At 57.7% G+C, this 14337-nt stretch overlaps 2 protein-coding genes across 2 annotated transcripts; both read left to right on the forward strand.

Annotated features, from left to right (window-relative positions):
• Positions 1–356: 356 nt before the first annotated feature.
• Positions 357–4615, forward strand: LOC134507860 (early activation antigen CD69-like). The gene is made up of 6 exons (XM_063318820.1): positions 357–407; positions 2350–2554; positions 2988–3083; positions 3175–3359; positions 3660–3760; positions 3906–4615. The coding sequence occupies exons 2-6, from the start codon at positions 2356–2358 to the stop codon at positions 4012–4014; spliced, it is 690 nt and encodes a 229-aa protein (XP_063174890.1). The 5' UTR covers positions 357–407; positions 2350–2355; the 3' UTR covers positions 4015–4615.
• LOC134507857 (killer cell lectin-like receptor subfamily B member 1B allele B) lies at positions 4187–14209 on the forward strand. Its single transcript, XM_063318814.1, has 8 exons — positions 4187–4327; positions 7403–7646; positions 8831–8926; positions 10014–10142; positions 10360–10514; positions 10734–10840; positions 10938–13193; positions 14150–14209. Exons 2-7 carry the CDS (start codon positions 7562–7564, stop codon positions 11059–11061), a joined length of 696 nt encoding a protein of 231 aa, XP_063174884.1. The 5' UTR covers positions 4187–4327; positions 7403–7561; the 3' UTR covers positions 11062–13193; positions 14150–14209.
• Positions 14210–14337: the final 128 nt, after the last annotated feature.

The raw sequence follows: 14337 nt of genomic DNA on the forward strand, positions 1-14337 counted from the left end.
AGGGGAGTTGAATGCAGCGCTCCGATTGGCTGTCTCTGCCGCCACTCCGAGTCCTTGCGCGCTGATTGGCCGGAGCGGTGGGCGGGCTGTTCCGGAGCTATAAATACCGAGTCTGTCAGTCACTGCGCGGTGGGAGCGGAGCTGAGGGAGGCGGAGGCGGAGGCGGAGGCGGAGGCGGAGGCGGAGGCGGAGGCGGAGGCGGAGGCGGAGGCGGAGGCGGAGGCGGAGGCGGAGGCGGAGGCGGAGGCGGAGGCGGAGGCGGAGGCGGAGGCGGAGGCGGAGGCGGAGGCGGAGGCGGAGGCGGAGGCGGAGGCGGAGGCGGAGGCGGAGGCGGAGGCGGAGGCGGAGGCGGAGGCGGAGGCGGAGGCGGAGGCGGAGGCGGAGCCTCGTTGCTGTCTGTGTTGCAGGTAGGGCTCGTCTGTGGGCGCTGCTGGGTCCCGGTCGCCCGCTGTGGGGAAGGGAGACCGCTGGGCTGGCGCTTCCCGTGCGCCCCCACTCTTCACTGCCTGCCTCCCTGCGGGGCCGGGGAGCCGCTCCCCTCGCAGGGCCGCGCTGCTGCCCGGAGCTCCGCCGGCTGAGCTCGGGTTCCCCCGCTGCCTGACTGAACAACGCTAAACAACTTAAATCTCTCGCTAAAACACATTAATGGAGCGCGCGGGCCCTGTCACCCCAGAGCCCGATGGCCGCACCGGGGAGGGAAGGGCGTTTCCATCGCGGCTGCGGTGGCTAAAAATGACCAAAATGGCCCGGGCTGGGAAGAACGTGACAGAGAGCGTGGAAGTGCTTCGCCCCGATTCGCGGCCTCGCAAACGATGGCCTCTTAAAAGGATGGAATTTCTACCCAAAACGGCGGGGCTGGGGCCGGGCGGAGCATCAGGCGAGGGGCAGCTCCGGAGGGGAGCTCAAGGCAGCGCTCTGATTGGCTACCTCTGCCGCCACTCCTCGTCCTCGCGCGCTGATTGGCGGCAGCGGTGGGTGGGCCGCGCCAGGGTACGAATAGGGCGTCCCTCCGTTCTCGCTGAGGAGCGGCGGCAGCGAAGCGGCGGAGCTCGGATCTGTCCGTGCGGTAGGTAGGGCCCGGCCGCTCGCTGTGGGGAAGGAAACCCGGCGGGCTGGAGCTCCCCGTGCGCCCCCGCTAGTCATTGCCCGCCTCCCTCTGGGGTCGGGAAGCCGCTCCCCGGGCAGGGCCCCGCTGCTGGCCGGAGCTCCGTCGCCTGAGCTCGGGCTCCCCTGCTGTCTCCGGCCCCGGGGCTCCCTCGGGCTGCGCTGGGTTCCTGGGAGGGCTTGGTCCCGCGAGGGCTTTCCCAGGCAGGGACGGTCTAGTTCCAGGATCCCCTTCCACGGTCCCCTTGTTTTTCTGTTTTGTTTGAAGCTTCCTTCTCTTGGGGCCGTTGCAGGGAGGAGCCACTTCTGTTTTTTTCTGTCAGGAAGCTGGCTTGTTGAAATCCAACGAAAATACTCAGTTACACAGTCTCTTAAAGGTGCTGGGCTGCATCTGGCAGGGCAGGAGCTACTTTGCCCAAGCCCAGAGAAACAGCTCTGGGGTTTATAGTCCTGTGTCGTTTGACCAGTTGAGCCTGTTTTGTAACTCTGTTCCTGCTGGTGGTGTTTGCATGTGGGTCAGGGAGTTTCTGCTGCAGGACCTGTAGTGAGTTTTGTTTTCTGTCTTGACCCCGCCTTCATCAGATGTGTAGGGCTTGGTCAGGTAAGTCGTGGGGAAACAGAAACTGTAGGGCTGTGTGTTTTCCTCTTGGATCTGTGTTGCTCCCTCCCTCACCCTGACTTGAGTCTTTCTCTGAAGCACCCACAAGAGGTTTTGCTGAGGCTCCCTTCATCCCACCACTCCCAGGATCATGGAGTTTCCATCACCAAAGGCTCCACATCTCGCCCCTGCCCCAGCCTGGGGTGCTGGGGCTGCTGGTGGTAGTGTCTAGTTGCTGTGGTGAGCAGAGAACAGCTCAGCAGAGGTGTTCAGGGGACCCTGGACCCCCCCATTCCCAGGCCAGGATCCCTCTGATGGTGGAGCAGGGGGGCTGAGTGCTGGGAAAGGCAATGCTGCCAGCTGCGAGTGCTCTGTGGCCTGTCTGGGAAGGGTGCGCGCAGGGTGGTGGGGAGGGTGCTGGGACAGCTGGGACCGAGGTATGGTGTTACTGTGAGTTTATGGCTGACGTTTGATAGCCAGGTGTCGTACCAGTCACCTATCAGAATTAATCATCCCCATCTACTGTGTCATGTTCTCTGCAATCTCCCAGCACAATAATAAGAGCAGTAGTGGTGAAACTGGATCTAAGCCTGGCTTGAAACAGCCAAGATCCTGCTTGTTGTGAGCAAATTGATTTAACTTTTCAGGGTGCCATGGGGGAGAAGAACGGGTTCTGCTTCAATGATGGGAACGTGGAAGAGCCCCTGCATCCCAAGGACGGAGGGGAGAAGAACGGGTTCTGCTTCAGTGATGGGAACGTGGAAGAGCCCCTGCGTGCCAAGGACGGAGGCAAATCCCACCACCCAGAGGCGCCTGTGACTACAGATGAAAGGACGTGCAGAAGAGACCTGGGTGAGTGAAGGACAACCCCTGTGACCTGTTGGGAGGGGACAGTGTTCCTGTGGCAGTGCCAGTCCAGGAAGACTGTGGCTGCAAGTGGGAGGCTTCTTCCAGCTGTCTGGGAAAGGTGTCATATTGTACTCTGTCTTCAGTGGGGGGCTGTAGCAGCCCCCCATCTCTCTCTGCCTGGCAGCTCTCCTGCTGCGGGCTGTCCCCCAGTGTGTGTGGGGTGACAGCCTTGTCCCCGCTCTGTGTGACTGTCCCTTGCTGCCCGCTGGGAATGGCCCGATGGCAGTTGCTGTGCCCGGGGAGGGGATTGAGAAGCTGCAGCTGAGTGTGTGTGGGGGTGTCCATCCTGAGTTCCCTGGGCAGCTGGTGCTGGGGGTGGCAGGGCTGGGAGGGGGACAGCACTGTCGTCACCCCGAGTGGCTCTTTCCCCCTCCAGGCAAGTGCCCCACGCTCCATCCAGTGTGGGTCGTGGTGCTGGCTGTGCTGGTGGTTCTGGTGCTGGCTCTGGCCGTGGCTGTTGCTGTACTCACAGGTAAGGGAGGAGCGGCTGCCTCCTTCCCTGCCCCGCAGGGCTGTGTCCCCTGGTCCCTGCGGAGCCCAATCCTCTGCCCTTCCCTCTCCAGCAGGAAGACGTGGAGGGGATCCAGCTGTGCCTGCGGCTCTGGTGCTGGCCTGTCCTGATGACTGGGTCGGGTACCGCAATGTCTGCTACTACCTGTCGAGGGCTGAGGGGAGCTGGGAGTGGAGCCAGGAGCAGTGCTCCTCGCATGGGGCCTCGCTGGCCATGCCCAGGAGGGAGGGGGAGATGGTGAGTGAGGGGCTGTTGCGGGGGTTTGTGGGGTTCCTGGGCTGGGTGCAGAGCTGGGGCTGGAGCCGAGCTGTGTCAGAGAAGGAGCGAGAGCGCTGGTCGGGCTGGTGAGCTCCTGCAGCAGCTCTGGAGCTTGTTGGAGCTGGCGTGGGGTGGGAGCTGCTGCCATCCCAGGGCTGGTGGTAGCTATGTGGGGCTGGGGCTGCCTGCAAGGGGTAGGGACCAGCATGGGGCTGGGAGAGGGACTGGTGTGGGACTGGTAGCAGCTCCTGACTGTTGGCTTCTCTCTCTTCTGCCCAGGAGTTCCTCTGGCGCCTCAAGGGCAACGTTGATTACTGGCTTGGGCTGCGGAGACAGGGCGAGCGCCTGCAGTGGGTGGATGGCAGCAGCTTCAACCAGACGTGAGTCCTGTTGGGAGCTGGGGTTGTGGGGAGACCATCCTGCGGTGGGACGGTGCCCTCACAGGCAGCCCTTGTCTCCTCCTGGTGCTTGAGGGGACAACCATGACCCCCACGGTGCCAGCGGTGCCTGTGCTGCTTGTTGCAGGTTTGAGGTCCACGGCCAAGGAGAGTGTGTGTATTTGTATGACGGGGCTGTCGCGAGTGCAGGCTGCTCCCAGTCACGGCCGTACATCTGCAGCAAGCCCAAGCGCTGATGTGAGAGAGGTGATGGATAAAGGCTGTTCTCCACGGTGGGGCCTCACAGCTTCACCTCTTCCACCGGTGCAGAGAGGTGTAGAGAGGTCCTTCCCTCAACTGCTCGTCCAGGTTGGCCCTGCAGGTTTTGAGATGTGGTGGGAGCTGCCATGTACTGCCTCCACTGGCGCCTCAAGCATGGAACTGATTTCTTTTTCGTCCTGGGACCACCGCAGAACTCATCTTGCTTCTCTCACAAATTGCACAGACCTGCTTTTGAACTCTGGTAATGGAGCTGGAGCACTTACTGCCAGATGAGCTGGGTGCAGAAAGGTCGGTGCAGGTCCCTGTGCAGGGCAGAGGGGACACAGAGACAGGGGGTGAAGTGGCCCTTATGGGGCTCCTATGAGAGCTAGAGTCTGAGTCAGAGTGATATATTTTTTCTATACTGAATGGTTTTATGAAAACAGGGTGAATTCCTGTGCAGCGCAGAGGGGACATAGCACCGGGGGTGAAGTGGCCCTTGCGCTGCACCCATGAGTGTCAGTCTGAATCACGCTGAAGCTTTTTTTTCCGCTGTTATTTCCACTGTATTATTTATTAAAATATGATTTATTTCTACGAGTGTTTCTCTCCTGCTGGGGCAGAGGTCTGCTGGAGGCAGCCCTGTCCCCTCCCCTCCTCGCCCCCGGGGACACTTTCCATCCTGTCTTTGGGAGCATTGGAGGACACGGCTGTGAGGGGGCGGCTGCCCCCCAGGGTCTTCTCCCTCCAGCCCTGGCAGTGTGGGGTGCTGGTGGTGGGAGGGGGTGGCTGGAGCCCCTCCCCATTCCCCTGTGTTTTCCTGCCCATGGGGGCTCTCAGGGGGCTCCCCAAATCCTGGCCCCTTGGGAAGGTGGAGCTGCAGGAGCCCCAGCAGCAGCCGAAAGCAGCCGTGGGTGTTGGTGGCTGACCCAGCCAAGGGTGGTGGGTGACCAAACCTGGCCGTGTCCCCTTCCAGCGTGGTGCTGGTGTGGTGGCTGTGCGGGAGGGCCCCTTCCCAGTGCTCCCAGTCCGTCCATCCCCATCATCCCAGTTAGAGCTTGGGAGGGCAGTGGGGATGGGAGAGGAGTCCTCTTGGGGCAGTCCTGCCTTGCTTTGCTTTGGCTTGTTCTTCCTGAGCTGGCAAACTCTCTCCTGGAGGCTTCTGCCATGGGCAGGCTCTTTTTCTCTCCTTCCTGCCAGATTTCTTCCTATTTTCTTCCTAATTCCTTTTTTCCCTCCCTGTGCTTACCTTAGCGCTCGCAGTGCTGCTTCCTCTCCACCTTCGCCCCCGCTGAGGATGCCGGCCCGGCTGGGAGTGTGCAGAGCCCCGGTGTGAGGGCAGGCTGTGGTGAGTGCAGGGGGGGTGATGCAGGAGCCCCCCTTGGCGAGGGGCCTTTTCCCCGGGGCCGAGGGCACCCGGGCCGGTGGCGGCCCCGGCTCTGCCCGTCCCTGGGTTGCCCTTCTGGCAGCCGTTCTGCCTCAGGGGGGAGGTGGGGACTGTTGTGGAAATAGTGTCCGCACTGAGCTGCTCGGAACAGGGTGATGGCTGGCGTGGGCGGCTCAGGCGCCGTGGTTCAGCTCATGTTTCCCCCACTTTGCTCTGTCTGCCTCCACCCCCGTTCAGCCCGGACTGGGCACCGTGGGTCAACTGGTCCCTCTGGAGCAACCAGCGTGGCTGAGCACCCACCTTCCTGCCCTGCTGGATTCCTTCCTGCTGCTCTTGGTGCAAAGAGGAGGAATCCTGCTCAGCACCCTGCTGGGTTTGCTGTTCCTAGCTGTGAAAATTAAAAAAACAAATAGCTTAATGAGGCTGCAGGTGTCAAGTTTGCAGTGTTGGCTGCTCTCTTTAGAGCTCTTTTTTGGTTGCTTTGCCTCTGTGCAACTCTGGAGTGAGTTTGCTGCCCAGAGAAACTGCTTTCTCCTAAATGGGGTCAAATCCCTCATTTTTGGAGGCTTCAGTAGGGCCAGAAGCATCTGGCTTCTCTTCCGACAGTGTGGTTTCTGCCTCCCTGGGGTTGGAAGATCCTTGTGTGGGGTTCCTCAGTCTGAGTGCGGAAAAAGATGAGCAAGTCTTCCAAACAAGCTGGGAAGGATGTCACCTCCCACCTTTATAGCTAGATTTCCTATCATTTTGGGGGTTTATTTGCTTTTCTGTCTTTCCTGGCCTCCAGTGAGTTGAGGTGCTGGAGCGAGCGCAGAGGAGGGCAACGAAGCTGGTGAAGGGGCTGCAGAATCAATCTTATGAGGAGCGATTGGAGGAGCTGGGACTGTTTAGAGGAAGAGGAGGCTGAGGGGAGACCTCATCGCTCTCTACAACTACTTGGAAGGCCATTGTAGAGAGGTTGGTGCTGGTCTCTTCTCACAGGTAATTAGCGAGAGAACAAGAGGGAATGGCTTCAAGCTGCAGCAGGGTAGGTTTAGACTGGACATTAGGAAAAAATTCTTCCCAGAAAGAGTGGTCAGACCCTGGAATAGGCTGCCCGGGGGGGTGGTGGGGTCACCATCCCTGGATGCGTTTAAGAGTCCTTTAGATGTGGTGTTGGGGGATGTGGTGTAGGGGAGAACTTTGTCGAGTGGGGTTGATGGTTGGACTCGATGATCCCAAGGGTCTTTTCCAACCTAAATGATTCTATGATTCTATGGTCCCATCCCAGTTTCCAAAGGTAGATGCTGACTGTCTCTTGGAAGTGACTTGAAAACAAGGCATGAAGGAGATACAAATTGATTTTTTTTTTTGAGCTGTTTGGACTATTTTCTGTCCCTCCCCCTTATTTCCAAAGAGTCTCCCAGGGTTGTTGTCCCCTGCTCACTCCGCAGAGCGGTGAAATTACGTTGTGTTCAAAACCCAGGCTGGAAAATCAGTGGGATTACAGAGAAATCGGTAGCGGGGAGAAGGTGGCGATACTGGAATGGGTTTGGGTGGGGAGAAGAAGCAGTAGCTAAGGCTGGAAAACACCTTTTGTGTAGCTAAAGGGAGGACATGAGGGTAGAAGGGATCTGGCTTTATTTTCTTTCGTAAAAATCACAGTTTTTACTATCCTGCTGGGAATGTTCTGGGAGATCGTGGAGTCTCTGCATCATTCTGGCAATGACACCTTGTTTTTCACGCAAAACGACAAATTTGGACGGAGTGGAGCAAAGTCCGGATTTGCCTTTTTGCAGAACCGCATGTTTTGGGTTTCTTTGGGCTTTTTTATTACTAAAGGGGACATTTGGTTTAGAATATGAATAGAAAAGGCTTCTTGATGCTATCAGATGTTACTTCCCTTGATGTGAACTCGTTTTCCCTGGCTTAATTCAGCAGAAGCTGCATAAAGTTTCATTTTCAGGCTGGCCAGCGCATCGAATGCGCTTTTTTTTTTTTTTTGCTTGATGCGCATTCAGAGGCTCGCGCTTCCCCTCGCAGACCTCTAGCTTGGAGAGGAGCTCTCAAAGCGGATCTGGGAGGAGTGACAAACCTCCGAAAAACCGTATTTGCCGACTGCTGGATTGCCACCCTTGGAGCCCGAGGCACGTCTGGGTGCTCCTCTCGCCTCTCCCGCGATGGCTGAAGAAATCACTTACGCTGACCTGGCTATTGGTCCTGGGAAACGCCACAGGAACCTGCATTCACTTCCTCAGCCTGGCAGTAAGTGCAGCATGGGTTTTTTTGGGGGGACTTTTGGTGGTTTTTGGGCTGTGGTTGTGTTGGGAGACTCCCACCCCCTGGGTGGTGCGGGAGGGGAAGGTGTCCACGGCTGCGGCGGGGTGAGATAAGGGATTCCGTCAGGAGTTTTGTCTTGAAATGGCTGCAGGGTTTTGTTTTGTGGGTTTTTTTTGTTTGGTTTTTTTTTTTTTTTTTGAAATGTTTTCAGGGGCTGGTTCTTAAAACCCATCCCGAGGGACAGTTCTGGTCCTGGTGTGATGGAAGAAGAAATCCCCCCCACCCACCCAGCCAGCAAAGGCTCCGAACCTGCCCGAATTCACGCGCTCTCAGGACAGCTGCTGTCCGCAGATGCCCTGATCCATGTCTCGATACTCCTGGTCCATCTTTCCTGCCCTTGCAGGGGTGTTTCACGCCTTGTTTCCTTCCTCCTCTGCCTTGCTGTGCAGCTTCATGCTCTTTTCCTGCTGACTCTAGTTTTGGTTTCTGGCTTATGGGGGATAAAAAAAACAGCAAAAGGTTAAATTTTTGCTTTTTCCTCCTCTGGAAGGGACCTCTGCCTGGTGAGGACCTCTTCAGTCAACACGCTGCACTCTCTTTTTTGCAAGAATTCCTGATTTCCACCAAACATATCCCTTTTGATTCTGTCTCGGCGCTTCCTTGGGCAGAGTGGAGCTGGGGGAGGATGGGGCTGGTCAGATGAAGTCTCCTTGGAGAGCTTGGTCCATCCAGGTTTAGCAGTTTCACCCTAGCGCAGGGAAGGGATGCCGTGATGGGGCGCAACTCCTATCTTGGCCCACCTCTAACCTTGACTTCACCCTTTCTAACGGCTTATGTATAACATCTAGGAAATTCCCGATTTTCAAAGTTTTGGATATCTGGGTAAAACCAACCCAACCTCATCACGAGCCACTCTGCCTTGGTGCCAGCAGGATCAGTGTGAAATGGAGGAGAGTGGTAGTGGTGAAATGCCGACGATTGACCACAGCTTTTGAACAATGAGCAGCACCACCACGGAGGGCTTTTGGGGAGAAAATAGCCCAAATCTGCTCTGCAGATCTGGCTCGTTGGATGCAGAATTGGGGCAGTGTTGTTTGGTGGGGTTTTTTTGTTTTTTTTTTTTGTTTTTTTTTGTTTTTTTTTTTTATCCTAACATATCTCCCTTGCAGCATCAGGTTGTCCCCAGTGGCACCGAACTGCGCTCTGGACCGGCTGGACTGGGAACCTCCTCCTCGGAGTGGCCGTGGTGGCGATGGGATGCTTGCGTGAGTAGCTCCGCTTGGCAGCACGGGGACAACCAAAGGACAACCCAAAGAGGGGACCATGCAAGGAGAGGGTCCCTGCTCCTGGGGTGCCGGCCCGGGGGCTTGCATAGGAGGCAGATCTGCTTTTTATGATGAGCACTGGCTGATGCACATCAGTGCAAGGTATGGGAAGTGGGTTTTTATCAGCATTTCTTAGATCTGATGGGTGGACGAGAGTTGACTGTTAGTTGGCCAGCAAGGAGAAACCACTGGAAACTTATCAGCGGTGTCAGGGTCAGGATTTGTCACCCCGTGTCCAAGCTCAGGGTTGCACAGAGCCCTGCCAAAATTAGTTTTGTGCTGGGTGTGACGTTGCTGGTGGCATCTGTTCTGGGCCCCAGCACCCCCAGACCACACTGAGCAGGTGGAAGGGAGACTCAAATGTCTGATAGATCTTGGTGAGATCCTCCAAAGGGGGAGGAGATCCACGACCAGCAGTGATCTGGGGATGACGATTTGAACTTCGTGTGGGCTCGGTGCCAGAGAGACCCCAAAATCAATCTGCTGGGGGCACACCAGGCTGCAAGGGGTAGTCAGAAGGTGGTGAGGAGGCCTTCACCCTTGCATCAGGCCCCTCTGAGCTGCGCAGATAAGGCTGGTACAGCTTGTTTTGCAGCAGAGACCACTTCCGCGGTGGTCAGAGGCTTACGGGGCTTTCTGCCGCCGTCCAGCTTGATGCCTCCGTATCTCATGTGCGATCTCATGCAGAGGGTGGAGGTAACACATCCTGCTGGCAGTGGAAAGCGGCAGACGGTGGAGGCGGTTGCAAATGCCGGGGGAGGACGTAAGCTCAGAGATGTTGACCCTGTACCCCAAATGGAGCTTGTCTGAGGTCGGGACCGCAAGGCCAATTCTCGCCCCCCATGAGATGCTCGGATCAAGGCTTGGGGTGGGCTGAGATACCAGGAAGGATGAGGGGAGGGCTGGAGGGGTCTGAGCACCTACTCGGTGTCAGGATCCATCCCAGACGCTTCCCCGCAGCCCCCTGGTGCCACATGAGGGTAGATCTTGGGGGAGCCCATCCCTCTCCCCCGCTCTGCCCTTGCAGTTCTCCACCAGCAGTTGGAGAACCCAGGAAGCCACAAGAACGTGAGTGGGAATGTAGGAGATGGCAACACCAGCCTGGGGAACGTCTGCTCGGAGCTGAGGGAAGCTCTCTGCTTGTCGAATCTACAAGGTGACTGCCCCGGCCACGATGTATCACTGCACCATCAGGTTTCCCAAAACCTTATAGCCCAAATTCCTTAATCTTCTGTTCCCCGGTAGAGAACCAAGCAAAGCTCGGGGCATTGCCATCCTCCTGGGGAGCAAACCAGGCTAAACCACTTGTCCTCCTTGGGACATGCAGGGGACAAGGTGGCTTCTTGGTGGCTGAACGTGGCCCTGTCTTTCAGAGGGCGAGGGGTGCATGCTCTGCCCCACAAACTGGACGCTGCGTGGGACCAAGTGCTATTGGGTGTCCACTGGGATCAACCCTTGGAGCGCCAGCCGGGAGGACTGTGTGAAGCGAGGTGCCAAGCTGCTGATGCTGGGGGACCAGGATGAGCTGGTAAAGGGACCGGTGGCATCGGGGATGTGGGACGGGGCCGGTGGCACCTGGGGAAGGACTGAGGGTTTGCCCAGAAACCTGGGGTCAGCACCCGGCCCTGGGTGCCTTCGCGTGGGGGATGCCGGTGGGGCTCTGTCCTGGGACACGGGGGCTGGAGCCTGTTTTGGGATGGTGGCCTGTGGCACATCGGCGTCACCGCCTGCCCCCTCTGCAATACAGGATTTCCTAAATAAAATCCCCCGTAAACCCGCCGGCTACTTCTGGATCGGGCTCTACGCCGGGGACGGCTGGACCTGGCTGAACGGCTCCCGCCTGGACCCGAGCCGGTGAGCGCCTTGGGGAGGGACGGGTGTCGGGGTGGGCACCGCCACCATTACCCGAGGGACCTTCGTGTGTGACGTGGGCTCCCTCCCGCACCCGCAGGTTCCAGCTGCGCCCCCCGGCTGAAGGCGGCTCCTGCGGGGTGATCAAGGAGGGCAGGATCAGCCCCGAGAGCTGCGGCTCGGCGTTGCAGTGGATCTGCCAGAAAGCAGCCACCCAGCTCTGAGCTGGGCTGCGGCCGGGAGAGACGCTGGGGGACGGGGCGGGATCAGGCCCTTTGCGGGGGGATGCGGGAGCTGAGGTCGAGCAACGACCATCTGTAAAGGAATAACGACGTTATCTGGGCTCCGTGTGGTGTTTTCAAGCCAGTTTGCGAACAGGGCGGGCTGGAAGGAGCGTCCTTCTGTCCCGCCTGTGTGCGCACGCTGTCCCTGTCCCTGCCTGCCTCCCCCTTCCACGGCTCCGGGGGGCTGAGGGCCCCCCATCCCACCCCCTTTGGGGTTCCTGCCCCTGCCAGCGGCCCCCTCAACCTTCCTCCTGTGCCCTCCTCATCCTCAGGTCGTGCTCTCGCCCCAGGCCCAGCACAACTCGCCCGGGAAGGGACCGAGGGGCAGCGGAGGAGACGGGTGCCGGTGGCACGGTGCCGGCAGCGGGGTTGCAAAGGCAGGGAGGAAGCGCAGCGGGTTAAAAAGGAGAGAAAAAGAGGTTGGGGGGGGATTAAAAAGCGATGCCAGTAGCGCAAATAATTTTCCTCGCAGCTGGGACTGTGTGTACCCTGTCGGTGTGGGAAAGATGTTGATGGCACGCTGACGTTTTGGTGGTGTTTTTCCTGAGTCTGGGACTCTTCAGTTCTCCATGTTCTAGGAAAGTTACTAAGAAAAGTAAATTGAGGAATTAATTAAGAAAAATTACTAAGAAAAATTACTAAGAAAAAAAACTCTATCGCAGCCTAAAGGCTTCAGGAAATCCAGCTGCTCACACTCAGTAAAGCTCGGCAAACAGCACGAATCGCACCCTATTATAATACTAAGTTACTAATTAAAATGTATTGATTTGTGCTAAAGAACTACTCTCCCTCAACACCTCCACCCCTGGTGCCTGAGCTCACCCCACGGCAGAGCCCAAGGAGGGCGAACACCCAAACCCCGCTTTGCTGAGCAGAGGAGGGGCACGGGGGACGTGGGGACACGGGACAGCTGCCACATCACGGGTGACGAAGAGCCTCTCCCTATAGCATAAGCCCCCCAAAATAGGGTTTCCTCAGCCCTGAGTGTGCTGCAAAGCTCGGTGGGGCTTCCCGGTGGTATTGGACCGCCTCCGTCCCCTCTGCACGAAAACAGCCGCCTGAACTGGGGTGCTGGTGGCTGGATGGACTGGGAGCACTGGGAAGGGGCCATTTGCAGCAGCCCTCATGTCCCCCCCCAGCTTCTGCGTAGGTGGCAGGGGATCCGCTGAGGTTTCCTCACCCACCATCCGGGTTGAGTGTGTCCCTGCCACCCACCAGCTGCTTCTGGGGCTCCTGCAGCAGCACCTTCTGGCGGGGGGGGGATGAGGGTTAGCGGGGCCCTGAAAGCCCCCCCATGGGCAGCTTTGTGTGAGCCAACACACCCCTGTGCGGACACCTCCGTGTCCCCCAGCTCCTGCCTGGAGCAGCTCCTCTCGCCAGCTCACCCCGCGGCAAACGCGAGGCTGCTGCCCGGAGCTGCCGTAGAGGGGAGAAACCACCATCTTCCACCAGGTCCAGAACGTCCCCCCTCTCCCTCCCTGGCTCCGCTTGCTCCTTCCTGCCCCTTTCCCTGCAACTATGGTGGGGTGTCCTGGTTTGAGGTAAAACAGAACCAACTTTCTGGTCAGTAATTTTACTTCTTAGCGAGGCCTCTTTAACTCTCTGAAATTAACAGCGTGTTGGGCCGAAAAGGGTTTGTTCTCAGAGTGATAAGAGCAACCTTTACATTTGTGCCAAGGAAGGGTAAACAGAGCGGCTGTTGCTTACCCTTATTGCTGTAACAGCCGAGGTCAGCTAATTTCATTAGTTGCCCCGATGGAGGGTTGGAAGCGGGAAAGCGCAGGGGGGTCCCAGCCGCGGGGAGGAGCGGACAGGACGGGTGACCCCAAACTCACCGACGGGGTGTTCCGTCCCGTCCGCCCCACGCCCGGTGTAAACGCTGAGGGATCAAAGGGCCAGTCTGTCTCTCTGCAAGGCTGACGTCCGAGGAGGACCCTGTCTGTTCATCTGCCTTTGATCCCGATCTGTGTGTTTCCCTGCTCCAGCTCCGGAATCCAGTTCCCATCCGTCGCAGAGTCCAGTCTGAGACTTTCTCAGTGCCTGCCGGTGACGTCATCCTGGGAGCTGGCTTTGTATGTACTCTATTTCATTATTCCCGTTATATTTTATTATTAATATTTCACTAAAGTGGTTCAGTTCCTTCTAAACTCACAAATCTCTTTCTCTCTCCTCTTCTCTGTGTACGGGAGGTGGCGGGGGGGGGTGCAGGGAGAGCATCTGTTGCCGTCCACTGGCCCGTTTGGCCAAAACCTCAGCGTGGGGGGAGGAAGAATCTGTCCTCACCCTCTGGTTGTTGAGCCCATAAACAATCTTATCTGCCGCACCTGGCACCAGCAGCAGCTTTGGCCTCGTGTGTGTGTTTGATTTTTTTTTTTTTTTTTTTTTTTTTTTTTTTAACTCTTGTTTTGGACCTGGGAAGTGAACCTTTCACGTGGGGAAGGCTCCCTGGCTGGGAAGCTGGAAAATATTCCTTCCTGGGGAAGGGTGGTGGGATTTATCACCTAAAAACCAGCCGTGTCATCTCGTGGTGATGCTACCCCTGCTGCTCACCCTCCCTTGGATTATTTTTACTTGGCGGAACTTCCGAAGCAGCTGGTTTAACTCAAAAAGGAGCCTGAGCGCATGGGAGTCGTTTAATGACTGTGTAAAAAAGGCTGCGAGGGAGGAAAGGAGGAGAAAAAGCCCCGAGGATGGGGATGTGTCTCTGCCTCCATCCCCCCTTTTGCCACCTCGTTTGGGGGATGTGGCAGGGGGGGTACAAAGGCTGGAGCAGCTCCCAGCTCCCCACTGGCCTTATTGGTGCCGGAGGGAGAAGAGGAAGGTCATCGGTGGTAAATAACTACGATAATTAAATCTGCGTTGAGCTGGTTTGTGTTGATGGTGCTGGGGGTGGGAGCGTTTCCTCCGTTTTGGTCATGCGTGAGGGCTCTGACGTCTCGCCTGTCGATCTGCACTGGCTGAATATTTATTTATTTTTCGGCTGGAAAACATCTAGAAAGCTTTGTATCCTCTCTGTGTTTCTCTCTAGGAGGCAAGGGACGGGACGAGAGATTCTCAGCCACCGCAAGGGCGACGGCACATCTCAGCGTGGGCCGAAAAGCCTTGAGCTGGTGGGGACGGGGGACAGGAGCCGGGAGAACAGGAATTGGTGGTTTTCCAGCTGTTTGCACCCACCGCCTTTCCCCGTGTCCGAGCGGTGAGTTACGGGGCACGAGC

This window comes from Chroicocephalus ridibundus, chromosome 28, assembly GCF_963924245.1.
Source record: "Chroicocephalus ridibundus chromosome 28, bChrRid1.1, whole genome shotgun sequence".
NCBI classification, from domain to species: Eukaryota; Metazoa; Chordata; class Aves; order Charadriiformes; family Laridae; genus Chroicocephalus; species Chroicocephalus ridibundus.